General features: G+C 39.5%; 1 protein-coding gene across 2 annotated transcripts in view; it reads right to left on the reverse strand.

Moving 5' to 3' along the window:
- The window catches only part of trappc9 (trafficking protein particle complex subunit 9), a 320,599-nt gene that overhangs the window by 63,574 nt on the left and 231,506 nt on the right, over nucleotides 1-25,519 (reverse strand). For both annotated transcript variants that reach the window (XM_061882643.1, XM_061882642.1), the window contains 2 exons: nucleotides 19,864-20,023; nucleotides 15,952-16,042 (listed from right to left, as the gene is read on the reverse strand). In XM_061882643.1, the coding sequence (XP_061738627.1) occupies nucleotides 15,952-16,042; nucleotides 19,864-20,023 (251 nt within the window). The remainder of the gene's footprint in view (nucleotides 1-15,951; nucleotides 16,043-19,863; nucleotides 20,024-25,519) is intronic.

Raw genomic sequence — 25,519 nt, forward strand, 5'->3', positions numbered from 1 at the left:
GGCCCGAGCTCATCTAAGATGGACTGATGCAAAGTGGAAAAGTGTTCTGTGGTCTGAGAAGTCCACATTTCAAATTATATTTGGAAACAGAGGACGTGGTGTCCTCCGGAACAAAGAGGAAAATAACCATCCGGATTGTTATAGGCGCACAGTGTAAAAGCCAGCATGTGTGATGGTATGGGGGTGTATTAGTGCCCAAGGCATGGGTAACTTACACATCTGTGAAGGCACCATTAATGCTGAATGGTCCATACAGCTTTTGGAGCAACATATGTTGTCATCCAAGCAACGTAATCATGGACGCCCCTGCTTATTTCAGCAAGACAATGCCAAGCCACGTGTTACAAGGGTACTTTCCTGGCCCGCCTGCAGTCCAGACCTGTCTCCCATGGAAAATGTGTGGCGCATTATGAAGCGTAAAATACAACAACAAGACCCCGGACTGTTGAAGGACTGAAGCTCTACATAAAACAAGAATGGGAAAGAATTCCACTTTCAAAGCTTCAACAATTAGTTTCCTCAGTTCCCAAACGTTTATTGAGTGTTGTCAAAAGAAAAGGGGATGTAACACAGTGGTGAACATGCCCTTTCCCAACTACTTTGTCACGTGTTGCAGCCATGAAATTCAAAGTTGATTATTATTTGCAAAAAAAAATAAAGTTTATGAGTTTGAACATCAAATATGTTGTCTTTGTAGCATATTCAACTGAATATGGCTTGGAAAGGATTTGCAAATCTTTGTATTCTGTTTATATTTACATCTAACACCATTTCCCAACTCATATGGAAACGGGGTTTGTATATTTATATGTGCTTATAGTCCATATATTTTTATATGTGGTTATAGAGCATATACTGTATACCATTTAGTGAGGTTTAAAGAGTATGTAGTGATGTTTCAAGGCTATTTAGTGATGCTTTAAAATGTATTTAGTAATGTTTTGAGGCTATTTAGTGATGTTTCGAGGTTATTTAATGATGTTTCAAAGGTATTTTGTGATGTTTTGAAGCTATTTTGTAATGTTTTGAGAGTATTCACCAACTTTGTAAATACAAACAAAGACAATAAAGAACTTGTTGTTCCACTCCACTGCTACTTCAAGTCCATCATTGGTGCTCACTTTCACTTTCACTTTCACTTCACTCCCAGTCCTGTCAGTCTGCTGATATTGAGAAAGCGTCCAATGAGGGACAATTAGCCTTAACGCTAATGATAGCGCGGCATGGAAACGCCATGATGATCAGTCGCTGCGATCAATTAAGTTGTCGTGCAGCGAGATGTCACGTGACCTCTTGTGCTTTCAATCCTCGCTCCCCTCAAGCGTTTATTAGCCAGCAGTTTTAAATCTGCCGATGACTCCGCTGCTCACGGGCGTGGGCGGCGAGCAGAAATGGAGAGGCGAAAAGAAGCCGGTGTATTGTCATCAAATATATTTGCAGGAACGCTACACCACGCTCAGGGGGCCCTGAACAATCTCCCTGTGGTTAACAAACAATACATAGGATGTGTTTGCTCCACCAGCACAGAGCGAGTTTAGCAAACAATACATAGGATGTGTTTGCTCCACCAGCACAGAGCGAGTTTAGCAAACAATACATAGGATGTGTTTGCTCTACCAGCACAGAGCTAGTTTAACAAACAATACATAGGATGTGTTTGCTCCATCAGCACAGAGCGAGTTTAGCAAACAATACATAGGATGTGTTTGCTCTACCAGCACAGAGCTAGTTTAGCAAACAATACATAGGATGTGTTTGCTCCACCAGCACAGAGCTAGTTTATCAAACAATACATAGGATGTGTTTGCTCCATCAGCACAGAGCTAGTTTAGCAAACAATACATAGGATGTGTTTGCTCCACCAGCACAAAGCTAGTTTAGCAAACAATACATAGAATGTGTTTGCTCCATCAGCACAGAGCTAGTTTAGCAAACAATACATAGAATGTGTTTGCTCCATCAGCACAGAGCTAGTTTTGCAAACAATACATAGGATGTGTTTGCTCCACCAGCACAAAGCTAGTTTAGCAAACAATACATAGGATGTGTTTGCTCCACCAGCACAGAGCTAGTTTAGCAAACAATACATAGAATGTGTTTGCTCCATCAGCACAGAGCTAGTTTAGCAAACAATACATAGGATGTGTTTGCTCCACCAGCACAGAGTGAGTTTAGCAAACAATACATAGGATGTGTTTGCTCCACCAGCACAGAGCTAGTTTAGCAAACAATACATCGGATGTGTTTGCTCCACCAGCACAGAGCGAGTTTAGCAAACAATACATAGAATGTGTTTGCTCCACCAGCACAGAGCGAGTTTAGCAAACAATACATAGGATGTGTTTGCTCCATCAGCACAGAGCGAGTTTAGCAAACAATACATAGGATGTGTTTGCTCCATCAGCACAGAGCGAGTTTAGCAAACAATACATAGGATGTGTTTGCTCCACCAGCACAGCGCTAGTTTAGCAAACAATACATATGATGTGTTTGCTCCACCAGCACAGAGCTAGTTTAGCAAACAATACATAGGATGTGTTAGCGGCACCAGCACAGAGCTAGTTTAGCAAACAATACATAGGATGTGTTTGCTCTACCAGCACAGAGCTAGTTTATCAAACAATACATAGGATGTGTTTGCTCTACCAGCACAGAGTGAATTTAGCAAACAATACATAGGATGTGTTTTCTCCACCAGCACAGAGCTAGTTTAGCAAACAATACATAGGATGTGTTTGCTCCACCAGCACAGAGCGAGTTTAGCAAACAATACATAGGATGTGTTTGCTCCACTAACACAAAGCTAGTTTATCAAACAATACATAGGATGTGTTTGCTCTACCAGCACAGAGTGAATTTAGCAAACAATACATAGGATGTGTTTTCTCCACCAGCACAGAGCTAGTTTAGCAAACAATACATAGGATGTGTTTGCTCCACCAGCACAGAGCGAGTTTAGCAAACAATACATAGGATGTGTTTGCTCCACTAACACAAAGCTAGTTTATCAAACAATACATAGGATGTGTTTGCTCTACCAGCACAGAGTGAATTTAGCAAACAATACATAGGATGTGTTTTCTCCACCAGCACAGAGCTAGTTTAGCAAACAATACATCGGATGTTTGCTCCACCAGCACAGAGCGAGTTTAGCAAACAATACATAGAATGTGTTTGCTCCACCAGCACAGAGCGAGTTTAGCAAACAATACATAGACTGTGTTTGCTCCACCAGCACAGAGCTAGTTTAGCAAACAATACATAGGATGTGTTTGCTCCAACAGCACAGAGCGAGTTTAGCAAACAATACATAGGATGTGTTTGCTCCAACAGCACAGAGGTAATTTAGCAAACAATACATAGGATGTTTGCTCCACCAGCACAGAGGTAATTTAGCAAACAATACATAGGATGTTTGCTCCACCAGCACAGAGGTAATTTAGCAAACAATACATAGGAAGTGTTTGCTCTACCAGCACAGAGCTAGTTTAGCAAACAATACATAGGATGTGTTTGCTCCATCAGCACAGAGCTAGTTTAGCAAACAATACATAGGATGTGTTTGCTCTACCAACACAGAGCTAGTTTATCAAACAATACATAGAATGTGTTTGCTCCACCAGCACAGAGCGAGTTTAGCAAACAATACATAAGATGTGTTTGCTCCACCAGCACAGAGCTAGTTTAACAAACAATACATAGGATGTGTTTGCTCCACCAGCACAGAGCGAGTTTAGCAAACAATACATAGGATGTGTTTACTCTACCAGCACAGAGCTAGTTTAGCAAACAATACATAGAATGTGTTTGCTCCACCAGCACAAAGCTATGCTTCTATGTTCCAAACAGTTTGTTTCAGTCCAGTAAAAAGAAGTTAGCTTACCGCTAGCCTCTTTGATCTTTCCCTGTTCCCCGTGCGTTATAGTCCAATGATTAATGATGTAGTGTGTCACTGTCCTGCTGACTTCAGCTGCTCTGCAAGACCACGGGACAAAGTTGTGAGCTGCCAATCAGGCTGATAGTGCTCACCTGTGCACTGCAGTGTGGAGAGGTGAGGCTGGTGTCACCTGCACACGCTCACAGGTAAACCCCGCCCCCCCCCAAAGACCCTTTTCTTCTTGTAATACATTTGCTTTGACAAAAAAAGGTAAGGTTGAGCAGTCCCTTCAACACAGGGTGTCCAAAGTGCGGCCCGCAGCTAATTGTTTACCAGCCCGCCACACATTCCGGGAATGCCAAAGGAAAAATAAAACTAAAAAAAAACATAAAAACAGTGGACTGAGGTGAAATGTAACAAAACCAAGTTGCAATGTTGACACAAAGTTGCCATGGAGGATGTTTTCTTTCTTTTGTCTTATCTTTATTCTAGTTTTCTGCCATTGCTCAAAAAAAATATAAAGACTTATTGACATATTCTAGGCTCCACTTATTTCAAATATTTTACTTTGAAATGTTTTATGTGGAAAATATTGCGTATATATACTACATGCCCCTAAAGCTGACCAACACGCCGGACTGTAGTCAGCTGGAGGCGTGTCTTAATGAAATTAAACAATGGATGTCCGCTAATTTTTTGCAACTTAACGCCAAAAAAACGGAAATGTTGATTATCGGTCCTGCTAGACACCGACCTCTATTTAATAATACAACTTTAACATTTGACAACCAAATAATAAAACAAGGTGACTCGGTAAAGAATCTGGGTATTATCTTCGCCCAACTCTCTCCTTTGAGGCACACATTAAAAGCGTTACTAAAACAGCCTTCTTTCATCTCCGTAATATCGCTAAAATTCGCTCCATTTTGTCCACTAAAGACGCCGAGATCATTATCCATGCGTTTGTTACGCCTCGTCTCGATTACTGTAACGTATTATTTTCGGGTCTCCCCATGTCTAGCATTAAAAGATTACAGTTGGTACAAAATGCAGCTGCTAGACTTTTGACAAGAACAAGAAAGTTTGATCATATTACGCCTGTACTGTATATACCTTTATATACATATATACATACATATATACCTATACTGTATATACCTTTATATACATACATATATACCTATACTGTATATACCTTTATATACATATATACATACATATATACCTATACTGTATATACCTTTATATACATATATACATACATATATACCTATACTGTATATACCTTTATATACATATATACATACATATATACCTATACTGTATATACCTTTATATACATATATACATACATATATACCTATACTAGCTCCCCTGCACTGGCTTCCTGTGCACTTAAGATGTGACTTTAAGGTTTTACTACTTACGTATAAAATACTACACGGTCTAGCTCCATCCTATCTTGCCGATTGTATTGTACCATATGTCCCGGCAAGAAATCTGCGTTCAAAAGACTTTGGCTTATTAGTGATTCCTAGAGCCCAAAAAAAGTCTGCGGGCTATAGAGCGTTTTCCGTTCGGGCTCCAGTACTCTGGAATGCCCTCCCGGTAACAGTTCGAGATGCTACCTCAGTAGAAGCATTTAAGTCTTACCTTAAAACTCATCTGTATACTCTAGCCTTTAAATAGACCTCCTTTTTAGACCAGTTGATCTGCCGCTTCTTTTCATATTTCTCCAATGTCCCCCCCTCCCTTGTGGAGGGGGTCCGGTCCGATGACCATGGATGAAGTACTGGCTGTCCAGAGTCGAGACCCAGGATGGACTGCTCGCCTGTATCGGTTGGGGACATCTCTACGCTAATGATCCGCCTCCGCTTGAGATGGTTTCCTGTGGACGGGACTCTCGCTGCTGTCTTGGATCCGCTTGAACTGAACTCTGGCGGCTGTGTTGGAGCCACTATGGATTGAACTTTCACAGTATCATGTTAGACCCGCTCGACATCCATTGCTTTCGGTCCCCTAGAGGGGGGGGGTTGCCCACATCTGAGGTCCTCTCCAAGGTTTCTCATAGTCAGCATTGTCACTGGCGTCCCACTGGATGTGAATTCTCCCTGCCCACTGGGTGTGAGTTTTCCTTGCCGTTTTGTGGGTTCTTCCGAGGATGTTGTAGTCGTAATGATTTGTGCAGTCCTTTGAGACATTTGTGATTCGGGGCTATATAAATAAACATTGATTGATTGATTGATTGATTGATTGATATATTGTGTGGTTGCCGCACAAAAACAACAACGCTTTCTTTGACAAAAGAGCATAAAACCAACAAAATAATAGTTCAAACTTAAAAGGGGCAAATATATCTGATGTTAATCTTGTAACTCAAGTGTTAAAAAGTAATAAAAATGTATCACTCTATGAGTGGGGCACCTTTTGGATCCCAAATATATTTAATGGGATTTTATTTATATTTTCACCGTGATTACTCCAAAACAACAATGAATGGAAATGAAAGCTGTCCTGCATTATTCATCTTTTATACTTCACATCAAACATTGCTTTCTCAATGCTTTGGGCAGTGGGGGAAATACTGCATATTTCACTTTAATTATACAAAACTAAGTTGCCTTTGAAAGAAAAGGCATAGAACTAGATATGTCGGCATTGGAAATTATCAGTATCCATCCATCTTCTACCGCTTATCCGAGGTCGGGTCGCGGGGGCAACAGCCTAAGCAGGGAAACCCAGACTTCCCTTTCCCCAGCCACTTCGTCTAGCTCTTCCCGGGGGATCCCGAGGCGTTCCCAGGCCAGCCGGGAGACATAGTCTTCCCAACGTGTCCTGGGTCTTCCCCGTGGCCTCCTACCGGTTGGACGTGCCCTAAACACCTTCCTAGGGAGGCGTTCGGGTGGCATCCTGACCAGATGCCCGAACCACCTCATCTGGCTCCTCTCCATGTGGAGGAGCAGCGACTTTACTTTGAGTTCCTCCCGGATGGCAGAGCTTCTCACCCTATCTCTAAGGGAGAGACCCAAACTCATTTCAGCCGCTTGTACCCGTGATCTTGTCCTTTCGGTCATGACCCAAAGCTCATGACCATAGGTGAGGATGGGAACGTAGATCGACCGGTAAATTGAGAGCTTTGCCTTCCGGCTCAGCTCCTTCTTCACCACAACGGATCGGTACAACGTCCGCATTACTGAAGACGCCGCACCGATCCGCCTGTCGATCTCACGATCCACTCTTCCCTCACTCGTGAACAAGACTCCTAGGTACTTGAACTCCTCCACTTGGGGCAGGGTCTCCTCCCCAACCCGGAGATGGCATTCCACCCTTTTCCGGGCGAGAACCATGGACTCGGACTTGGAGGTGCTGATTCTCATTTCGGTCGCTAACCGATCCAGTGAGAGCTGAAGATCCCGGTCAGATGAAGCCATCAGGACCACATCATCTGCAAAAAGCAGAGACCTAATCCTGCGGTCACCAAACCGGAACCCCTCAACGCCTTGACTGCGCCTAGAAATTCTGTCCATAAAAGTTATGAACAGAATGGGTGACAAAGGACAGCCTTGGCGGAGTCCAACCCTCACTGGAAATGTGTCCGACTTACTGCCGGCAATGCGGACCAAGCTCTGACACTGATCATACAGGGAGCGGACCGCCACAATCAGACAGTCCGATACCCCATACTCTCTGAGCACTCCCCACAGGACTTCCCGAGGGACACGGTCCAATGCCTTCTCCAAGTCCACAAAGCACATGTAGACTGGTTGGGCAAACTCCCATGCACCCTCAAGAACCCTGCCGAGAGTATAGAGCTGGTCCACAGTTCCACGACCAGGACGAAAACCACACTGTTCCTCCTGAATCCGAGGTTGGACTATCCGGCGTAGCCTCCTCTCCAGTACACCTGAATAAACCTTACCGGGAAGGCTGAGGAGTATCAGTATCGATTTTCAAAAGTAAAATGAATGACTTTTAAAAACACCGCTGTATGGAGTGGTTCATACGCGGTAAAACGTGGACGTAGGGCGAAGAACAGAGCAGCCCCTCCCCTCTCTCACACCCAACACGGGAGTTGAAGTCTGCAGCATGAGAGGTTTACTGGCGACGCGTGATGACCTCATCAAACCTCCACCAGCGGAGCATAACAACAACAAGGGTGTGTTGTTGCCGGTGCTGTAGCCATGGCTAGCAAGCCAGCTCGCTTGGTGACTGACTAATGACACCTTGTCTATGCCATCCATCCATTTTCTACTGCTTATTCCCTTTTGGGGTCGCGGGGGGCGCTGGCGGCTATCTCAGCTACCATCGGGCGGCAGGCGGGGTACACTCTGGACAAGTCGCCACCTCATCGCAGACCATGTCTATGGTTTGGGATTATTTTAAAGCAGTAGTTCTTAACCTTGTGGGATGTACCAAACTCCACCAGTTTCATATGTGCATTCACCGAACCCTGATTTGTGAAAAATAAAATGTTTTTGTTTTTCAAATTCAAAACAAAGTTATATGTTTTTGGTCACACTTTAGTATGGAGAACATATTCTAAGTAACAAAGACTTAATTTAGAGTTATTTGGAGTCTAGGGGAACATATTCTAAGTAATAAAGACTTAATTTAGAGTTATTAGGGTTAGGGTCAGGGTTAAAGGGTTAGGGTTATAATCAATCAATCAATCAATGTTTACTTATATAGCCCTAAATCACTAGTGTCTCAAAGGGCTGCACAAACCACTACGACATCCTCGGTAGGCCCACATAAGGGCAAGGAAAACTCACACCCAGTGGGACGTCGGTGACAATGATGACTATGAGAAACCTTGGAGAGGACCTCAGATGTGGGCAACCCCCCCCCCCTCTAGGGGACCGAAAGCAATGGATGTCGAGCGGGTCTAACATGATACTGTGAAAGTTCAATCCATAATGGATCCAACACAGTCGCGAGAGTCCAGTCCAAAGCGGATCCAACACAGCAGCGAGAGTCCCGTTCACAGCGGAGCCAGCAGGAAACCATCCCAAGCGGAGGCGGATCAGCGGCGCAGAGATGTCCCCAGCCGATACACAGGCGAGCAGTACATGGCCACCGGATCGGACCGGACCCCCTCCACAAGGGAGAGTGGGACATAGGAGAAAAAGAAAAGAAACGGCAGATCAACTGGTCTAAAAAGGGAGTCTATTTAAAGGCTAAAGTATACAAATGAGTTTTAAGGTGAGACTTAAATGCTTCTACTGAGTAATAATAAGGCCATACCGAATAAGGCATTAATTAGTACTTAGAGATTAGTTAAGAGAATATGTTACTAATTTGCATGTTAATAAGTAAGTAATTAATGGTGAATATGTTCCCCATACTAAAGTGTTACCATGTTTTTTTTTACTGGTGCACAAAATGAACCATGCATGAACATCACCTTGTTCAAACAACAAAACCAAGACAGTGCATAAACTCACAACAAATGACACACCTGCAAATCAGTCAGCTGTTGCCGTATCCGTAATACGCCGATAGGGAGAAGTTTGTATTCACACGAAGAGTCAGGTGTGTTTTGACCTCCGCCAAACCCCTGAGGCCGACTCACCGAACCCCTATGGTTCGATCGAACCCAGGTTAAGAACCACTGTTTTAAAGTGTATATGCGTATAAAAAAATGGCAATTTGCAATGACTGCAAAATGTTGGTTATGCGAGGAGGAACTATGACGTCTTCCTTTAATTCGAGCAATTTGACCTCCCGCCTCTTTAAGAATCATAAGGAGATACACCATGAATACAAGCGGAAGATGGATGAAAAGCAAAGAGCGAAAAAAAAGTAGTACCACACAGTTGTCGCTTAAAGACTCTGCCAAGAAAAAACAAAAATACAACAAAAAACACCCCGAAGCAAAGGCCCAAATGGCGGTCAGGGACAACGCACGCAATGTGGCAAAAGCTACGGTGGAGTTTGGTGTGGCTAGTCTGCCCTGCATGGCGCACACTTTGCATCTTGCCCTGTCTCAACGCAGCATTTCAGAAGCTCTGGCTGACTGCTAGGCCACTTCAAGCACTCACCACCAGCTTGCAGCACATTTGTGTTACTCATACAAATACGTTAGAGCAGGGCAGATTGAGCCCACTTTATCATTTCCTGTTATACAGTATGCCAGGAGGTCTTGCAGTAAAGGAGGACTATGTTATTGTTTACTTTAGGACTCTAGTATACCCTGGACTGAAGCTGTGTGCCTTCATCGTTTTTGTAGCTGTTGTTTCGAGGCATGTTTAACCTTCGTCTTGTGTTAGACCTGTTTTAGTTTTTAAATGCATAAAAACACCACATACATTTATTTTTTTGCATCAAAGCTTTTTGACTTTGTCAGGAACCTCTTTGTCAACAAAATAAAACATTTTAGTTGTTTTCACTAAATCATAAAATGCTCTGGTAGAAATTATGCCCTTGGTGTTGTTAGGGTCGGTTTCGACCCGGTTCTAAAAATAAGATGATAAAGCAATGATAAGAGCCAAAACTGAACACACTGACAGCCAGCTCCTCTCCCAATCATGTGAGCTTTAGCGGATTCTCATTTTACCTTGTTATCCAGTACAAAAAAAAACAAAAGACGGACACTAAAAGTGTCACTTTTTGCCACTCTGATTTTGTTTTTTTATTAGTTTTGGAACTAGTAATCTATTTCTCTTGGTTTCATTTGCTTGATTGGTTGTTGTTTGTTTGATGTTGGATTTCTGTTGCTGAAAAAAATACTTTTTAGCCTTTTTCTTGAAGTAAATATATATGGGTCGAAATTGACCCGTAACACCATAGATGTTACTATAGTTAAAATTCTTAAAATGAAAAAATAAATAAAACACATTTATTTAAGAGATGTGTTCTAATACCCTTAGTAATAGTTAGGTAACACAGCAACCTTTTTTTTATGTATATGATTCTCTTGAGGTTCGTTTTACCATTTTTAAAAATTGAAATCGAGGGGTATACTGACAAAAAAAAGGCCCAATGGCCCAAACCAAAAATATTAAAACCAATATTTTCAAGGATAAGGAAGCCTAACGAGGTAACCAAGAGATGAGAAACAAATTGGATGATAGATCATTGTTTTTAGTGTATTTTACAGCTGATTTAAGACATGGGTCAAAACCGACCCGTTAACATAAGAGATGGTAACAGAAAGCTAACACAAGAGGAAGGTTAAAAACATAATGCACTTTGTGACTTCAATATTAAATATGGCAGTACCATGATGGCATTTTTTTTCTCCAAAACTTGAGTTGATTTATTTTGGGAAAACCTTGTTACATTGTTTAATGCATCCAGCGGGGCATCACAACTAAATGAAGCACAACAATGTGTTCATTCCACCACTCTATATATTGGTATCAGGGGCGGTATAGCTCGGTTGGTAAAGCGGCCATGCCAGCAACTTGAGGGTTGCAGGTTCAATCCCCGCTTCCGCCAGCCTAGTCACTGCCGTTGTGTCCTTGGGCAAGACACTTGACCCACCTGCTCCCAGTGCCACCCACACTGCTTTAAATGTAACTTAGATATTGGGTTTCACTATGTAAAGCGCTTTGAGTCACTAGAGAAAAAGCGCTATATAAATATAATTCACTTCACTTCACTATCAGTTGATATCGGAATCAGCAATTAAAAGTTGGACAATATCGGCAAAAAGCCATTATCGGACATCTCTACATAAAACCTTTTTGTTAGTTTTTTTACCTTTTTGTTTGTTTTTTTTACCTTTATATCAACCTGAAGTTGCTATACTGTAGAGATTTACTGTCAGCGTTAAATAAATTAAATCAAATAATAACTTGACTTGTTTTTAACATTTGCATGACTTAGAACAGGGGTGCCCATTACGTCGATCGCGAGCTACCAGTCGACCGCGGGGGGTGTGTCAGTCGATCTCCAGCCAGGCTTTTAAAAAAAATAGACCTAAAAATGAGTGATCATCAGCATTCACCAAGACGTCACTTAAATGACATTCACGGTACCGGAGGGTCTTGTGAGATGACGCTGGCTGCTGCAAGATCATTATTATGAAAATATGACCCAGAGGAAGGCGAGAAACACTTTTTATTTCAACAGACTCTCGCGCCGTACCTTCCGTCAAAACTCTAAAGGCCGACTGCACATTTCCGAACTTCACAATAAAAGCCCTGCTTCATGCTGCCTGCGCTAACTAAATACAGAGTCTCGGAAAACTGGCGTGCACAAGCGATCCCTCAGAAAGCTGGCGTGCACATCACTTGTGCACGCCAGCTTTCCGAGACTCTTGTTTTGTTAGCGCAGGCAGCATGAAGCAGGGCTTTTATTGTGAAGATAGGAAATGTGCAGTCGGCCTTTAGAGTTTTGACGGAAGGGACGGCGCGAAAGTCTGTTGAAATAAAAAGTGTTTCTCGCCTTCCTCTCTGTCATTTTTTCATAATAATGAACTGGCAGCAGCCAGCGTCATCTCACAAGACCCTCGGGTGCCGTGAATGTCAATCAAGCAAGCTACGGAATTTGCCGCCAATGTTTTTCTTGTAAAGTGTATGGAAGCTGGATGAATTAGATGCCAAAAACCAACCACTTTCATGTGGTATTGTACAGAAAGGACAACTTTTTTTCTCCTCCGTTTGAAAATGTGGGCGTTATCATCATTACTGTCTGATTCCAATCAATGCAAGTCATCAGAATCAGGTAATACACCAACTTATATTCTTGTCTTGGTGAAAGAAAGACATCTATATGTGTTACACATGCTTGTATTATCATTAAACACATTTAACTTGTTTACAAAAATGTCTCTTTCATAAATAAATAAATATAAATAATATATATAAATGAGGTAGATCCCCTCGAGTTGGTCAATTGAAAAGTAGCTCGCCTACAGAAAAAGTGTGGGCACCCCTGTTCTAGACCATTTATGGTGCCTGGGAGCGCTAAAAGTATAAAAAAACTATCAAAAAAAAAGATCCTCATTTTTTTGTTATAGTTTGAAAATGAAAAATATCAAAAATGGTCCCCGCATGCTTTCATTTCTCCATGCGTGGACACCCCTGCTTTAACATTTGAGATGTGCTTTTTAAAATGTCATACTGTAATGGAGCTTTTAATGCAATAACTGTGCTGGTGTGCAAAGTGGAAGGCTGCAGTGTCACACACAGTCTTTCTTTCCTTCCATTAGGCTGCTTTCCTAAAATGTGTCAAAGGTCACACATTTAACCCCATTGAGAAGGAAGTGAAAGGTCGATAATTGATGAGCCTTTTGTGTTGGGGACATTGAAGAGTGCACTTGTCAATATTTGCATTTATTTACTTGACTGATGCATCTTTTTGTGTATATTTCATTCCTTTTGTTTGGCACCAGTTTGGGGGGAGGGAGAAAAGGAGCATTTGACACGTCTTGAACGGTATTTCTGGACTGTTTTCAGTCAAAAAAACAATAAACTGTTGTGTCTTGTTGTCTGGGTGTTGATTCTTTGCAGTGAGTGAGAATAAAGAGATTGTGGATAAAACAAGAAAAGTCACCTTGACCCTAGAGCAGTTTTTTGGATTTCTGTTTAAAAGGGAGCGTAGTCAGACCTATGTGGTCTGCAAGGTGCTAGTCCCCTCCAAGACCTGTAATACCCCAACTTAGTGATGCTTACCCTTTAGAGCACAGCTCTAACTTCCTGGCACTTAACCTCCAGAAAATAGTTCTTCTCAGGTTTCAGTGGAGGCTCTTAGGGATATTTTCGTTCACTTTTGTCTAAAAGAGGTGCAGCTCAGGGCATACTTAAATGATTTAGCTAGGGCGCCCGCACCGGTGACCTTTGGGGTCGTCACAGCGGCCATATTAGTAGCTAGTGTCTCTAACATTTGAAACAGATGAGCTACAAATGTAAACTTGGTGTCTATTTCATGTGTTTAGACGATTAGAAATATGTTGGAATGCTCATTTTTATTTTTGGGGTGTGTCAAGACCCCTAATTTGCATATTTCCAAGTGGTGTTTTGCTATTCTAAAGACATTGGACCTAACTTGGGCATTGTTATGAGTAAAACCTGCTGCAACATGGCCATGCTGTATACCGTATTTCCTTGCTTTGCCACCAGGTATATAGTATGCACCTGACTAGAATTACTGCCGGGTCAAACTCGTTTCGCAAAATAATTAGCGCATGCTTAGTATTACCGGCGGCTCAGGATTAAGGCCGGGTCAAACTCTTTTTGCAAAATATTATTTTTATAATATTGGCAGAGGGGTTAGTGCGTCTGCCTCACAATACGAAGGTCCTGCAGTCCCGGGTTTAAATCCAGGCTCGGGTTCTTTCTGTGTGGAGTTTGCATGTTCTCCCCGTGAATGCGTGGGTTCCCTCCGGGTACTCCGGCTTCCTCCCACTTCCAAAGACATGCACCTGGGGATAGGTTGATTGGCAACACTAAAATTGGCCCTAGTGTGTGAATGTGAGTGTGAATGTCGTCTGTCTATCTGTGTTGGCCCTGCGATGAGCTGGCGATTTGTCCAGGGTGTACCCCGCCTTCTGCCCGATTGTAGCTGAGATAGGCGCCAGCGCCCCCCCACGACCCCGAAAAGGAATAAGCGGTAGAAAATGGATGGATGGATTATTTTTATAAGCACATGTCTAGAATTTCCACCGGGTCAAACTCGTCACGTCACGAGTGACACTTCACCTGTCATCGTTTTCAAAATAGAGGAGCCTGATTTCAATCATTTGAAGAAGGGAAGAAGATTAAGAGCTATTCAGTAGGATTTTTTTTAATTTTTTTTATTATATTTATATAGCGCTTTTTCTCTAGTGACTCAAAGCGCTTTACATAGTGAAACCCAATATCTAAGTGACACTCAAACCAGTGTGGGTGGCACTGGAAGCAGGTGGGTAAAGTGTCTTGCCCAAGGACACAACGGCAGTGACTAGGATAGCGGAAGCGGGAATGGAACCAGCAACCCTCAAGTTGCTGGCACGGCCACTCTACCAACCGAGCTAAACCGCCCCGATTTAAGGTCCCAAGCTATTGAATATGCTAAAAAGAACAGTAAGCAGCTATGTTTTATTAATATACCGTAGCCGCGTGTGTCAAATATGAGTCATTAAATGACTCCCGCCTCCTGGTGGTAGAGGGCGCTAGTGATCCTTCTTGCGACTACTCGGCTGCAGAAGAAGTGACAACAAGCAGCGATCGTTCATTTTTTCCTCTCGCTTGCACTTTTAACATGGGGGATTACATATCTGAAATATAACAGTTTTCTAAACTGGACTTTCAATCGAAGCAGGAGACTTTTAAAACTGAAGAAAGATAAGGAAGACTTCTATGAACAAGTTATCGATGCTTTTGATCAGAAGGAGCTGCGCATGGGCTTCATTTATAAGTAAAGGTAAGACCATAATAACGTTTGTTTTTATTAAATATGCTTTTCAAGATGGTATCCTTACATCACACTCAAATTTTTAAGCGCAGGACTAAATTTACCGCATGCCTTTGGCAAGCGCCGGAGTGAGAAGAGGTTTTAGGTTAATTAGCGCCCTGGTGGCAATTCAAGGAAAATACGGTATTCCTTTTTTTTTGCAGCCTGATTGTGAGAGATGATTGTCAAGTCTGTTGTTGACATTGTTTGAGTGACATGTCTGGAGTGCAGTCCAATATATTTCTCTCCTGGTCCCCGTCTTCCACAGGTCAGAAATGACAAGCCATGCAAAACAAAAGCTGATAGGTGCAGAAGACGTATTTGTGCTTTCAACACAAGCAAAGACGCCAGGAGGCAGTAGAAGCGTCCAATTAGACTAACTCTTTCAGACGGGCGTCTCTAATTGAGCCCGTGATAGTTTTGGCAGGAAAAAGGCGTCCTAATGGGCTCTTCTAACGAGGACACGCCTCCTTCAGGTATCCATCCTCCGCCTACAGGAGGCTACATTTCCATGCCGGATGATTGCTTCCTTTGCACAATCCCCAGCATCTCCGCACACAAAGTGAATCAAAGGCGATGCTCACAGATGGCGCCACCGAAGAAGGAAGCTCCCTGGAGGCGGGGGGACATTAGGCCGCCTCCCAAGTAGACATATTGTGTATGCAAATAAAAAAAGATGGCTTGAGGAGACTCACCCCACTGCAGGGGCGCCAGCTGCAGGTGCTCCAGGACCAGCTGGTTGAGGACGCCCTCCACGCTGGCCTCGCCGCCGCGCCGCAGGGAAGGGTGCTTGTGGTTAAGAACAATGGCGGGAAGACACTTTCAAACAAGCTGCGACACAATAATAATTAAAGCTGCAAGCAGCGTTGGTCGGGTCCGCCTTTGGCCGCTGCCAAGCCCTGGTCTAAGTCAGACCTACATAGAGGTCTTTGTTTCATGTCTCTACGGCATTCCTAACAGAAGTTACAAGCAGTTTTGTCTGGGTTTTTCCCTAGGAGGCGCTGGAGCGCAATTTTGACTTTTGGGGTTTGTCTTTTTATTAGATGGCAATTTTCGCCAGCCCTGATGTGTGTGTAAAATTTGGTGAGTTTTTAAGCATGTTAAGAGGGTCAAATTACAGATTGGCGTTTTTGGATGTTGTTGATAAATGGCTTTTGCTTTGCATAGTAGAGCTTTAACTTGCACTTTGAAGCATTTTAAGGGGGTCAAATTACAGCTCAAAGAGGCAAAAATGGCATTTTTTAGGAAAATTTGCGCAGGGTTTTTTTGAAGGCGCGTAAAATCCAAACCGGAGAACTTATCAAAACTCTTTCAATAACTTTTAATCAGAAGGGTTCAAAGTCTCTCCTGTGTGAGTTTGAAGCCAAAACGACAAACGAGCTCAGAGGAGATAACGTTTGAAAAAAGGTGACGGGTGTTTACAAATCTTTTATTTTGAAGGGGTAATTTTTAACTTCCTGTTGTTTTTAACTGAAAGATGTCAATTATAAAAATGTAGGTCTAAGTGAGACCTACATAGAGGTTTTTGTTTCAGGTCTCTCCGACATTCCTACCGGAAGTTACAATCAGTTTTGTCTCTTTTCTCTTCCTGGGAACAGTTTTTTCTGTGTTTTATTCAAAAATTATGCTAGAGCGCATTTTTGAGTTTGGGGTTTTTTTTTTCATGAGATCGCAATTTTTGCCAATCCTGATGTGTGTGCCAAGTTTGGTGAGTTTTGAAGCATTTTAAGGGGGTCAAATTACCGCTCAAAGAGGCAAAAATAGCATTTTTTGCAAAAATTCTGTTGATTTTAGGTATAGACGTTTCTAATAGGAAATGTAGGTCTAAGTAAGACCTACAGAGGGGTTTTTGTTTCATGTCTGTACGACATTCCTAACGGAAGCTACAAACAGTCTGTTTTTTGTCTCTTCCTAGGGGGCGCTAGCGTGCGATTTTGATTTTTCGGGCTAGGTTTTTTATTAGATGGCAATTTTCGCAGATCCTGATGTGTGTGTCAAATATGGTGAGTTTTGAAGTATGTTAAGTGGGTCAAATTACAGCTCGAAGAGGCGGCGGAATAATAAAGAATAATAATAAAGAATAATATAATAAAACGTTACAGTTTCAATAGGGTCAAGGACCCTAATAATTGCACATCTTGAACAAACATCACCACAAAATGTCCTGTCCCAATAAAAAAGGTGTAGATTGTCTTTAAGCCGCGGTCAACTCAAAGTGCAGCGCTTTCTTTTTGTCCAACGCCACCTTCTAAACATAATCATCCATCCATTTTCTTCCACTTGTCCCCAAAACTTTAAATACTTGGGGAATAAAAGAGCAAAAGTAACGAGAAAATGTTGCAATAAATGACATAAATTAAAAAAATATAATGGACAAATGGATCTGAAGTTGATCTCAAAGTTTAATGATTAAAAGTATATACCTATATTGATACTGTGCATCTACTTTGAGACAAGACCTATATTGATACTGTACATCTACTTTGAGACAAGACCTATATTGATACAGTACATCTACTTTGAGACAAGACCTATATTGATACAGTACATCTACTTTGAGACAAGACCTATATTGATACAGTACATCTACTTTGAGACAAGACCTATATTGATACAGTACATCTACTTTGAGACAAGACCTATATTGATACAGTACATCTACTTTGAGACAAGACCTATATTGATACAGTACATCTACTTTGAGACAAGACCTATATTGATACAGTACATCTACTTTGACACAAGACCTATATTGATACTGTACATCTACTTTGAGACAAGACCTATATTGATACTGTACATCTACTTTGAGACAAGACCTATATTGATACAGTACATCTACTTTGAGACAAGACCTATATTGATACAGTACATCTACTTTGAGACAAGACCTATATTGATACAGTACATCTACTTTGAGACAAGACCTATATTGATACAGTACATCTACTTTGAGACAAGACCTATATTGATACATCTACTTTGAGACAAGACCTATATTGATACTGTACATCTACTTTGAGACAATACCTATATTGATACTGTACATCTACTTTGAGACAAGACCTATATTGATACTGTCCATCTACTTTGAGACAAGACCTATATTGATACAGTACATCTACTTTGAGACAAGACCTACATTGATACAGTACATCTACTTTGAGACAAGACCTATATTGATACAGTACACCTACTTTGAGACAAGACCTATATTGATACGGTACATCTACTTTGAGACAAGACCTATATTGATACAGTACATCTACTTTGAGACAAGACCTATATTGATACGGTACATCTACTTTGAGACAAGACCTATATTGATACAGTACATCTACTTTGAGACAAGACCTATATTGATACAGTACATCTACTTTGAGACAAGACCTATATTGATACAGTACATCTAATATAAGACAAGACCTATATTGATACAGTACATCTACTATAAGACAAGACCTATATTGATACAGTACATCTACTTTGAGACAAGACCTATATTGATACTGTACTTCTACTTTGAGACAAGACCTATATTGATACATCTACTTTGAGACAAGACCTATATTGATACTGTACATCTACTTTGAGACAATACCTATAATGATACTGTACATCTACTTTGAGACAAGACCTATATTGATACTGTACATCTACTTTGAGACAAGACCTATATTGATACTGTACATCTACTTTGAGACAAGACCTATATTGATACTGTACATCTACTTTGAGACAAGACCTGTATTGATACAGTACATCTACTTTGAGACAAGACCTATATTGATACTGTACATCTACTTTGAGACAAGACCTGTATTGATACAGTACATCTACTTTGAGACAAGACCTATATTGATACATCTACTTTGAGACAAGACCTATATTGATACAGTACATCTACTTTGAGACAAGACCTATATTGATACAGTACATCTACTTTGAGACAATACCTATATTGATACTGTACATCTACTTTGAGACAAGACCTATATTGATACTGTCCATCTACTTTGAGACAAGACCTATATTGATACAGTACATCTACTTTGAGACAAGACCTATATTGATACTGTACACCTACTTTGAGACAAGACCTATATTGATAGAGTACATCTACTATAAGACAAGACCTATATTGATACAGTACATCTACTTTGAGACAAGACCTATATTGATACAGTACATCTACTTTGAGACAAGACCTATATCGATACAGTACATCTACTTTGAGAAAAGACCTATATTGATACAGTACACCTACTTTGAGACAAGACCTGTATTGATACAGTACATCTACTTTGAGACAAGACCTATATTGATACAGTACACCTACTTTGAGACAAGACCTATATTGATACAGTACACCTACTTTGAGACAAGACCTATATTGATACAGTACATCTACTTTGAGACAAGACCTATATTGATACAGTACATCTACTTTGACACAAGACCTATATTGATACAGTACATCTACTTTGAGACAAGACCTATATTGATACAGTACGTCTACTTTGAGACAAGACCTATATTGATACAGTACATCTACTTTGAGACAAGACCTATAAGATACAGTACATCTACTTTTGATGGAAGGATATGATGTTCCAGCAGATGCCCAGCTCGCTGTTGATCTGACAGCCTCGAGCATGCTGCCGCTCCTCCTCCAGCTGCTTGGGGTTGCTGGAGTGTTGGTGCTGGTGCTGGAGCTGGTGCAAGGGCAGGCTCTCAAAGTCAAACTTGTCCACCTGGATGGCCATCCTGGAAGACACACATCAAAGCAACACCTGTCAATGATGCCTTTGAAGGTCACGCCACGCCGCGCCAACAATCGAGTCACATCTTAAAAACCAGAGCTGCTTTTCTTCAGCTGGACATCACGGCTGCTAAAAATACAACAACACCACACGTCTGGCAACAGATTCACACTTCAAACATGAGCAAGGACGACCTTTCCTTCTCAGTCACACGCCGCTAACCACCTTCACTTTGTGTGTGTCCATGTGCTGATCCACATTATTTAGTTTAACATGTTTTTTTATTTATGTATCTTCTTTTCTTTCTTCTCAGTGTCATTTGAAAGTATTTATTCATTCATGTAAATATGTCATGTAATAACATTCATAATAACATGTAATATATACATGAGGTAAGTATATATGTAGTATCTAGTAACATTCATAATAACATGTAATATGCACATGATGTAAGTATATGTGTCATGTAGTAACATTCATAATACGTAATATATACATGATGTAAGTATATATGTAGTATGTAGTAACATTCATAATAACATGTAATATATACATGATGTAAGTATACATGTAGTATCTAGTAACATTCATAATAACATGTAATATATACATGATGTCATGTAGTAACATTCATAATAACATGTAATATACACATGATGTAAGTATACATGTAGTATCTAGTAACATTCATAATAACATGTAATATATACATGATGTAAGTATATATGTAGTATCTAGTAACATTCATAATAACATGTAATATACACATGATGTAAGTATATATGTAGTATCTAGTAACATTCATAATAACATGTAATATATACATGATGTAAGTATATATGTAGTATCTAGTAACATTCATAATAACATGTAATATATACATGATGTAAGTATATATGTAGTATCTAGTAACATTCATAATAACATGTAATATATACATGATGTAAGTATATATGTAGTATCTGGTAACATTCATAATAACATGTAATATATACATGATGTAAGTATATATGTAGTATCTAGTAACATTCATAATAACATGTAATATATACATGATGTAAGTATATATGTAGTATCCAGTAACATTCATAATAACATGTAATATATACATGATGTAAGTATATATGTAGTATCTAGTAACATTCATAATAACATGTAATATATACATGATGTAAGTATATATGTAGTATCTAGTAACATTCATAATAACATATAATATACACATGATGTAAGTATGTATGTAGTATCTAGTAACATTCATAATAACATGTAATATATACATGATGTAAGTATATATGTAGTATCTAGTAACATTCATAATAACATGTAATATATACATGATGTAAGTATATATGTAGTATCTAGTAACATTCATAATAACATGCAATATATACATGATATAAGTATATATGTCATGTAGTAACATTCATATTAACATGTAATATATACATGATGTATGTATATATGTAGTATCTAGTAACATTCATAATAACATGTAATATATACATGATGTAAGTATATATGTCATGTAGTAACATTCATAATAACATGTAATATACACATGATGTAAGTATATATGTCGTGTAGTAACATTCATAATAACATGTAATATATACATGATGTAAGTATATATGTAGTATCTAGTAACATTCATAATAACATGTAATATATACATGATGTAAGTATATATGTCATGTAGTAACATTCATAATAACATGTAATATATACATGATGTAAGTATAAATGTAGTATCTAGTAACATTCATAATAACATGTAATACATACATGATGTAAGTATATATGTCATGTAGTAACATTCATAATATGTAATATACTGTATACATGATGTAAATATATATGTAGTATCTAGTAACATTCATAATAACATGTAATATATACATGATGTAAGTATATATGTAGTATCTAGTAACATTCATAATAACATGTAATATACACATGATGTAAGTATATATGTCGTGTAGTAACATTCATAATAACATGTAATATATACATGATGTAAGTATATATGTAGTATCTAGTAACAATTATAATAACATGTAATATATACATGATGTAAGTATATATGTAGTATCTAGTAACATTCATAATAACATGTAATATATACATGATGTAAGTATATATGTAGTATCTAGTAACAATTATAATAACATGTAATATATACATGATGTAAGTATAAATGTAGTATCTAGTAACATTCATAATAACATGTAATATATACATGATGTAAGTATATATGTCATGTAGTAACATTCATAATATGTAATATATACATGATGTAAATATATATGTAGTATCTAGTAACATTCATAATAACATGTAATATATACATGATGTAAGTATATATGTAGTATCTAGTAACATTCATAATAACATGTAATATACACATGATGTAAGTATATATGTCATGTAGTAACATTCATAATAACATGTAATATATACATGATGTAAGTATAAATGTAGTATCTAGTAACATTCATAATAACATGTAATATATACATGATGTAAGTATATATGTCATGTAGTAACATTCATAATATGTAATATATACATGATGTAAATATATATGTAGTATCTAGTAACATTCATAATAACATGTAATATATACATGATGTAAGTATATATGTAGTATCTAGTAACATTCATAATAACATGTAATATATACATGATGTAAGTATATATGTCATGTAGTAACATTCAAAATAACATGTAATATATACATGATGTAAGTATATATGTAGTATCTAGTAACATTCATAATAACATGTAATATATACATGATGTAAGTATATATGTCATGTAGTAACATTCATAATAACATGTAATATATACATGATGTAAGTACATATGTAGTATCTAGTAACATTCATAATAACATGTAATTTATACATGATGTAAGTATATATGTCATGTAAGTTGGGAAATGGTGTTAGATGTAAATATAAACAGAATACGATGATTTGCAAATCCTTTTCAACCCATATTCAGTTGAATATGCTACAAAGACAACATATTTCATGTTCCAACTCAAACATCTTTTTTTTTGTACAAATAATCATTAACTTTAGAATTTGATGCCAGCAACACGTGACAGAGAAGTTGGGAAAGGTGGCAATAAATCCTGATAAAGTTGAGGAATGCTCATCAAACACTTATGTGGAACATCCCACAGGTGTGCAGGCTAATTGGGAACAGGTGGGTGCCATGATTGGCTATAAAAACAGCTTCCCAAAAAATGCTCAGTCTTTCACAAGAAAGGATGGGGCGAGGTACACCCCTTTGTCCACAACTGGGTGAGCAAATAGTCAAACAGTTTAAGAACAACCTTTCTCAAAGTGCAATTGCAAGAAATGTAGGGATTTCAACATCTACGCTCCATAATATCATCAAAAGCTTCAGAGAAGCTGGAGAAATCACTCCACGTAAGCGGCATGGCCGGAAACCAACATTGAATGACCGTGACCTTCCATCCCTCAGATGGCCCGGATTAAAAAAACGACATCAATCTCTAAAGGATATCACCACATGGGCTCAGGAACATTTCAGAAAACCACTGTCACTAAATACAGTTGGTCGCTACATCTGTAAGTGCAAGTTAAAGCTCTACTATGCAAAGCGAAAGCCATTTATCAACAACATCCATAAACGCCGCCGGCTTCTCTGGGCCTGAGATCATCTAAGATGGACTGATGCAAAGTGGAAAAGCGTTCTGTGGTTTGACGAGTCCACATTTCAAATAGTTTTTGGAAATATTCAACATGGTGTCATCCAGACAAAAGCGAAAGCAAACCATCCAGACTGTTATCGAGGCAAAGTGTAAAAGCCAGCATGTGTGATGGTATGGGGGTGCATTAGTGCCCAAGGCATGGGTAACTTACACATCTGTGAAGGCACCATTAATGCTGAAAGGTACATACAGGTTTTGGAGCAACATATGTTGTCATCCAAGCAACGTTATCATGGACGCCCCTGCTTATTTCAGCAAGACAATGCCAAGCCACGTGTTACAACAGCGTGGTTTTGTAGTAAAAGAGTGCGGGTACTTTCCTGGCCCGCCTGCAGTCCAGACCTGTCTCCCATGGAAAATGTGTGGCGCATTATGAAGCGTAAAATAGGACAGCGGAGACCCCGGACTGTTGAAGGACTGAAGCTCCACATAAAACAAGAATGGGAAAGAATTCCACTTTCAAAGCTTCAACAATTAGTTTCCTCAGTTCCCAAACGTTTATTGAGTGTTGTTAAAAGAAAAGGTGATGTAACACAGTGGTGAACATGCCCTTTCCCAACTACCTTGGCACGTTAATTAATATTTGCAAAAAAAACAAAAAAGTTTATGAGTTTGAACATCAAATATGTTGTCTTTGTAGCATATTCAACTGAATATGGGTTGAAAGGGATTTGTATTCTGTTTATATTTACATCTAACACAATTTCCCAACTTTTTAAATTGTCTGCAACAAAACACTTGAAGTTGTCAATAAAACTGACTGATCGCTCAGGCCTACTGTAAATATAAAATGATGCATTTTGCAGGAGGATTATTAATGATGAGCTTCTGATCCACAACATATATTTCCGTTGTCTCTCAGGGAAAATTATTCATGTTTTTTTTTTTTCACGCAGCAAAGCACTTTTTGACCTGCTGGTTTTTCAAGTCCGTGCAGGCTTTTTGTTTTTGAACTTCCATGAATTCACTGAATGTGTTCAAATGTTGTTTCTTACTACAAATGAACCGCTGGTAAAAGTTGCAGGAGATAAATGCTAATTTAGTGAGAGGAAAAGCTGCAGCAATATGCATAAATGAAAGCTGCATCAATAATTGAATAGTAATCAGTGGTGAGGTGCCCGGCTGGACTGGACCATGATGCCCATGATGCCCATGATGCCCATGAATACGAGGGTTACTGCATCACACGGCAGATCTTTGCATCTTCCTGCACTTGTCATTAGCGAGCTGTTGAAATTGCCTTGTGGATCGTCAGAACGAGCATCTCGTTATTCCGAGCAAGATTTGCATAAATCTGTCATTTCATCGGTCTTTGCATGCAGAAACCACAGACATTCCCATTTTCCGACTGACTCCCCGGCATCTCCACGCCTCGCAACGAGCCTTACAGGGGCGTCACTAGACCTAATACATTACTGGGGCACACCTGGGGCACAAATAATTCATGTGAGCGTGCAAAGCGCAAACATTTTTAGCACTTATTTATCATAAAAAAATACATAAATAGTGCTTTAAACTATGAAATCATATCAGATGATGTTCAAAAGACTCCGGCTTATTAGTGATTCCTAGAGCTCAAAAAAAGTCTGCGGGCTATAGAGCGTTTTCCGTTCGGGCTCCAGTACTCTGGAATGCCCTCCCGGTAACAATTCGAGATGCTACCTCAGTAGAAGCATTTAAGTCTCATCTTAAAACTCATCTGTATACTCTAGCCTTTAAATAGACCTCCTTTTTAGACCAGTTGATCTGCCGCTT

The sequence above is a fragment of the Nerophis ophidion genome, linkage group LG21, assembly GCF_033978795.1.
Source record: "Nerophis ophidion isolate RoL-2023_Sa linkage group LG21, RoL_Noph_v1.0, whole genome shotgun sequence".
Taxonomy (NCBI): domain Eukaryota; kingdom Metazoa; phylum Chordata; class Actinopteri; order Syngnathiformes; family Syngnathidae; genus Nerophis; species Nerophis ophidion.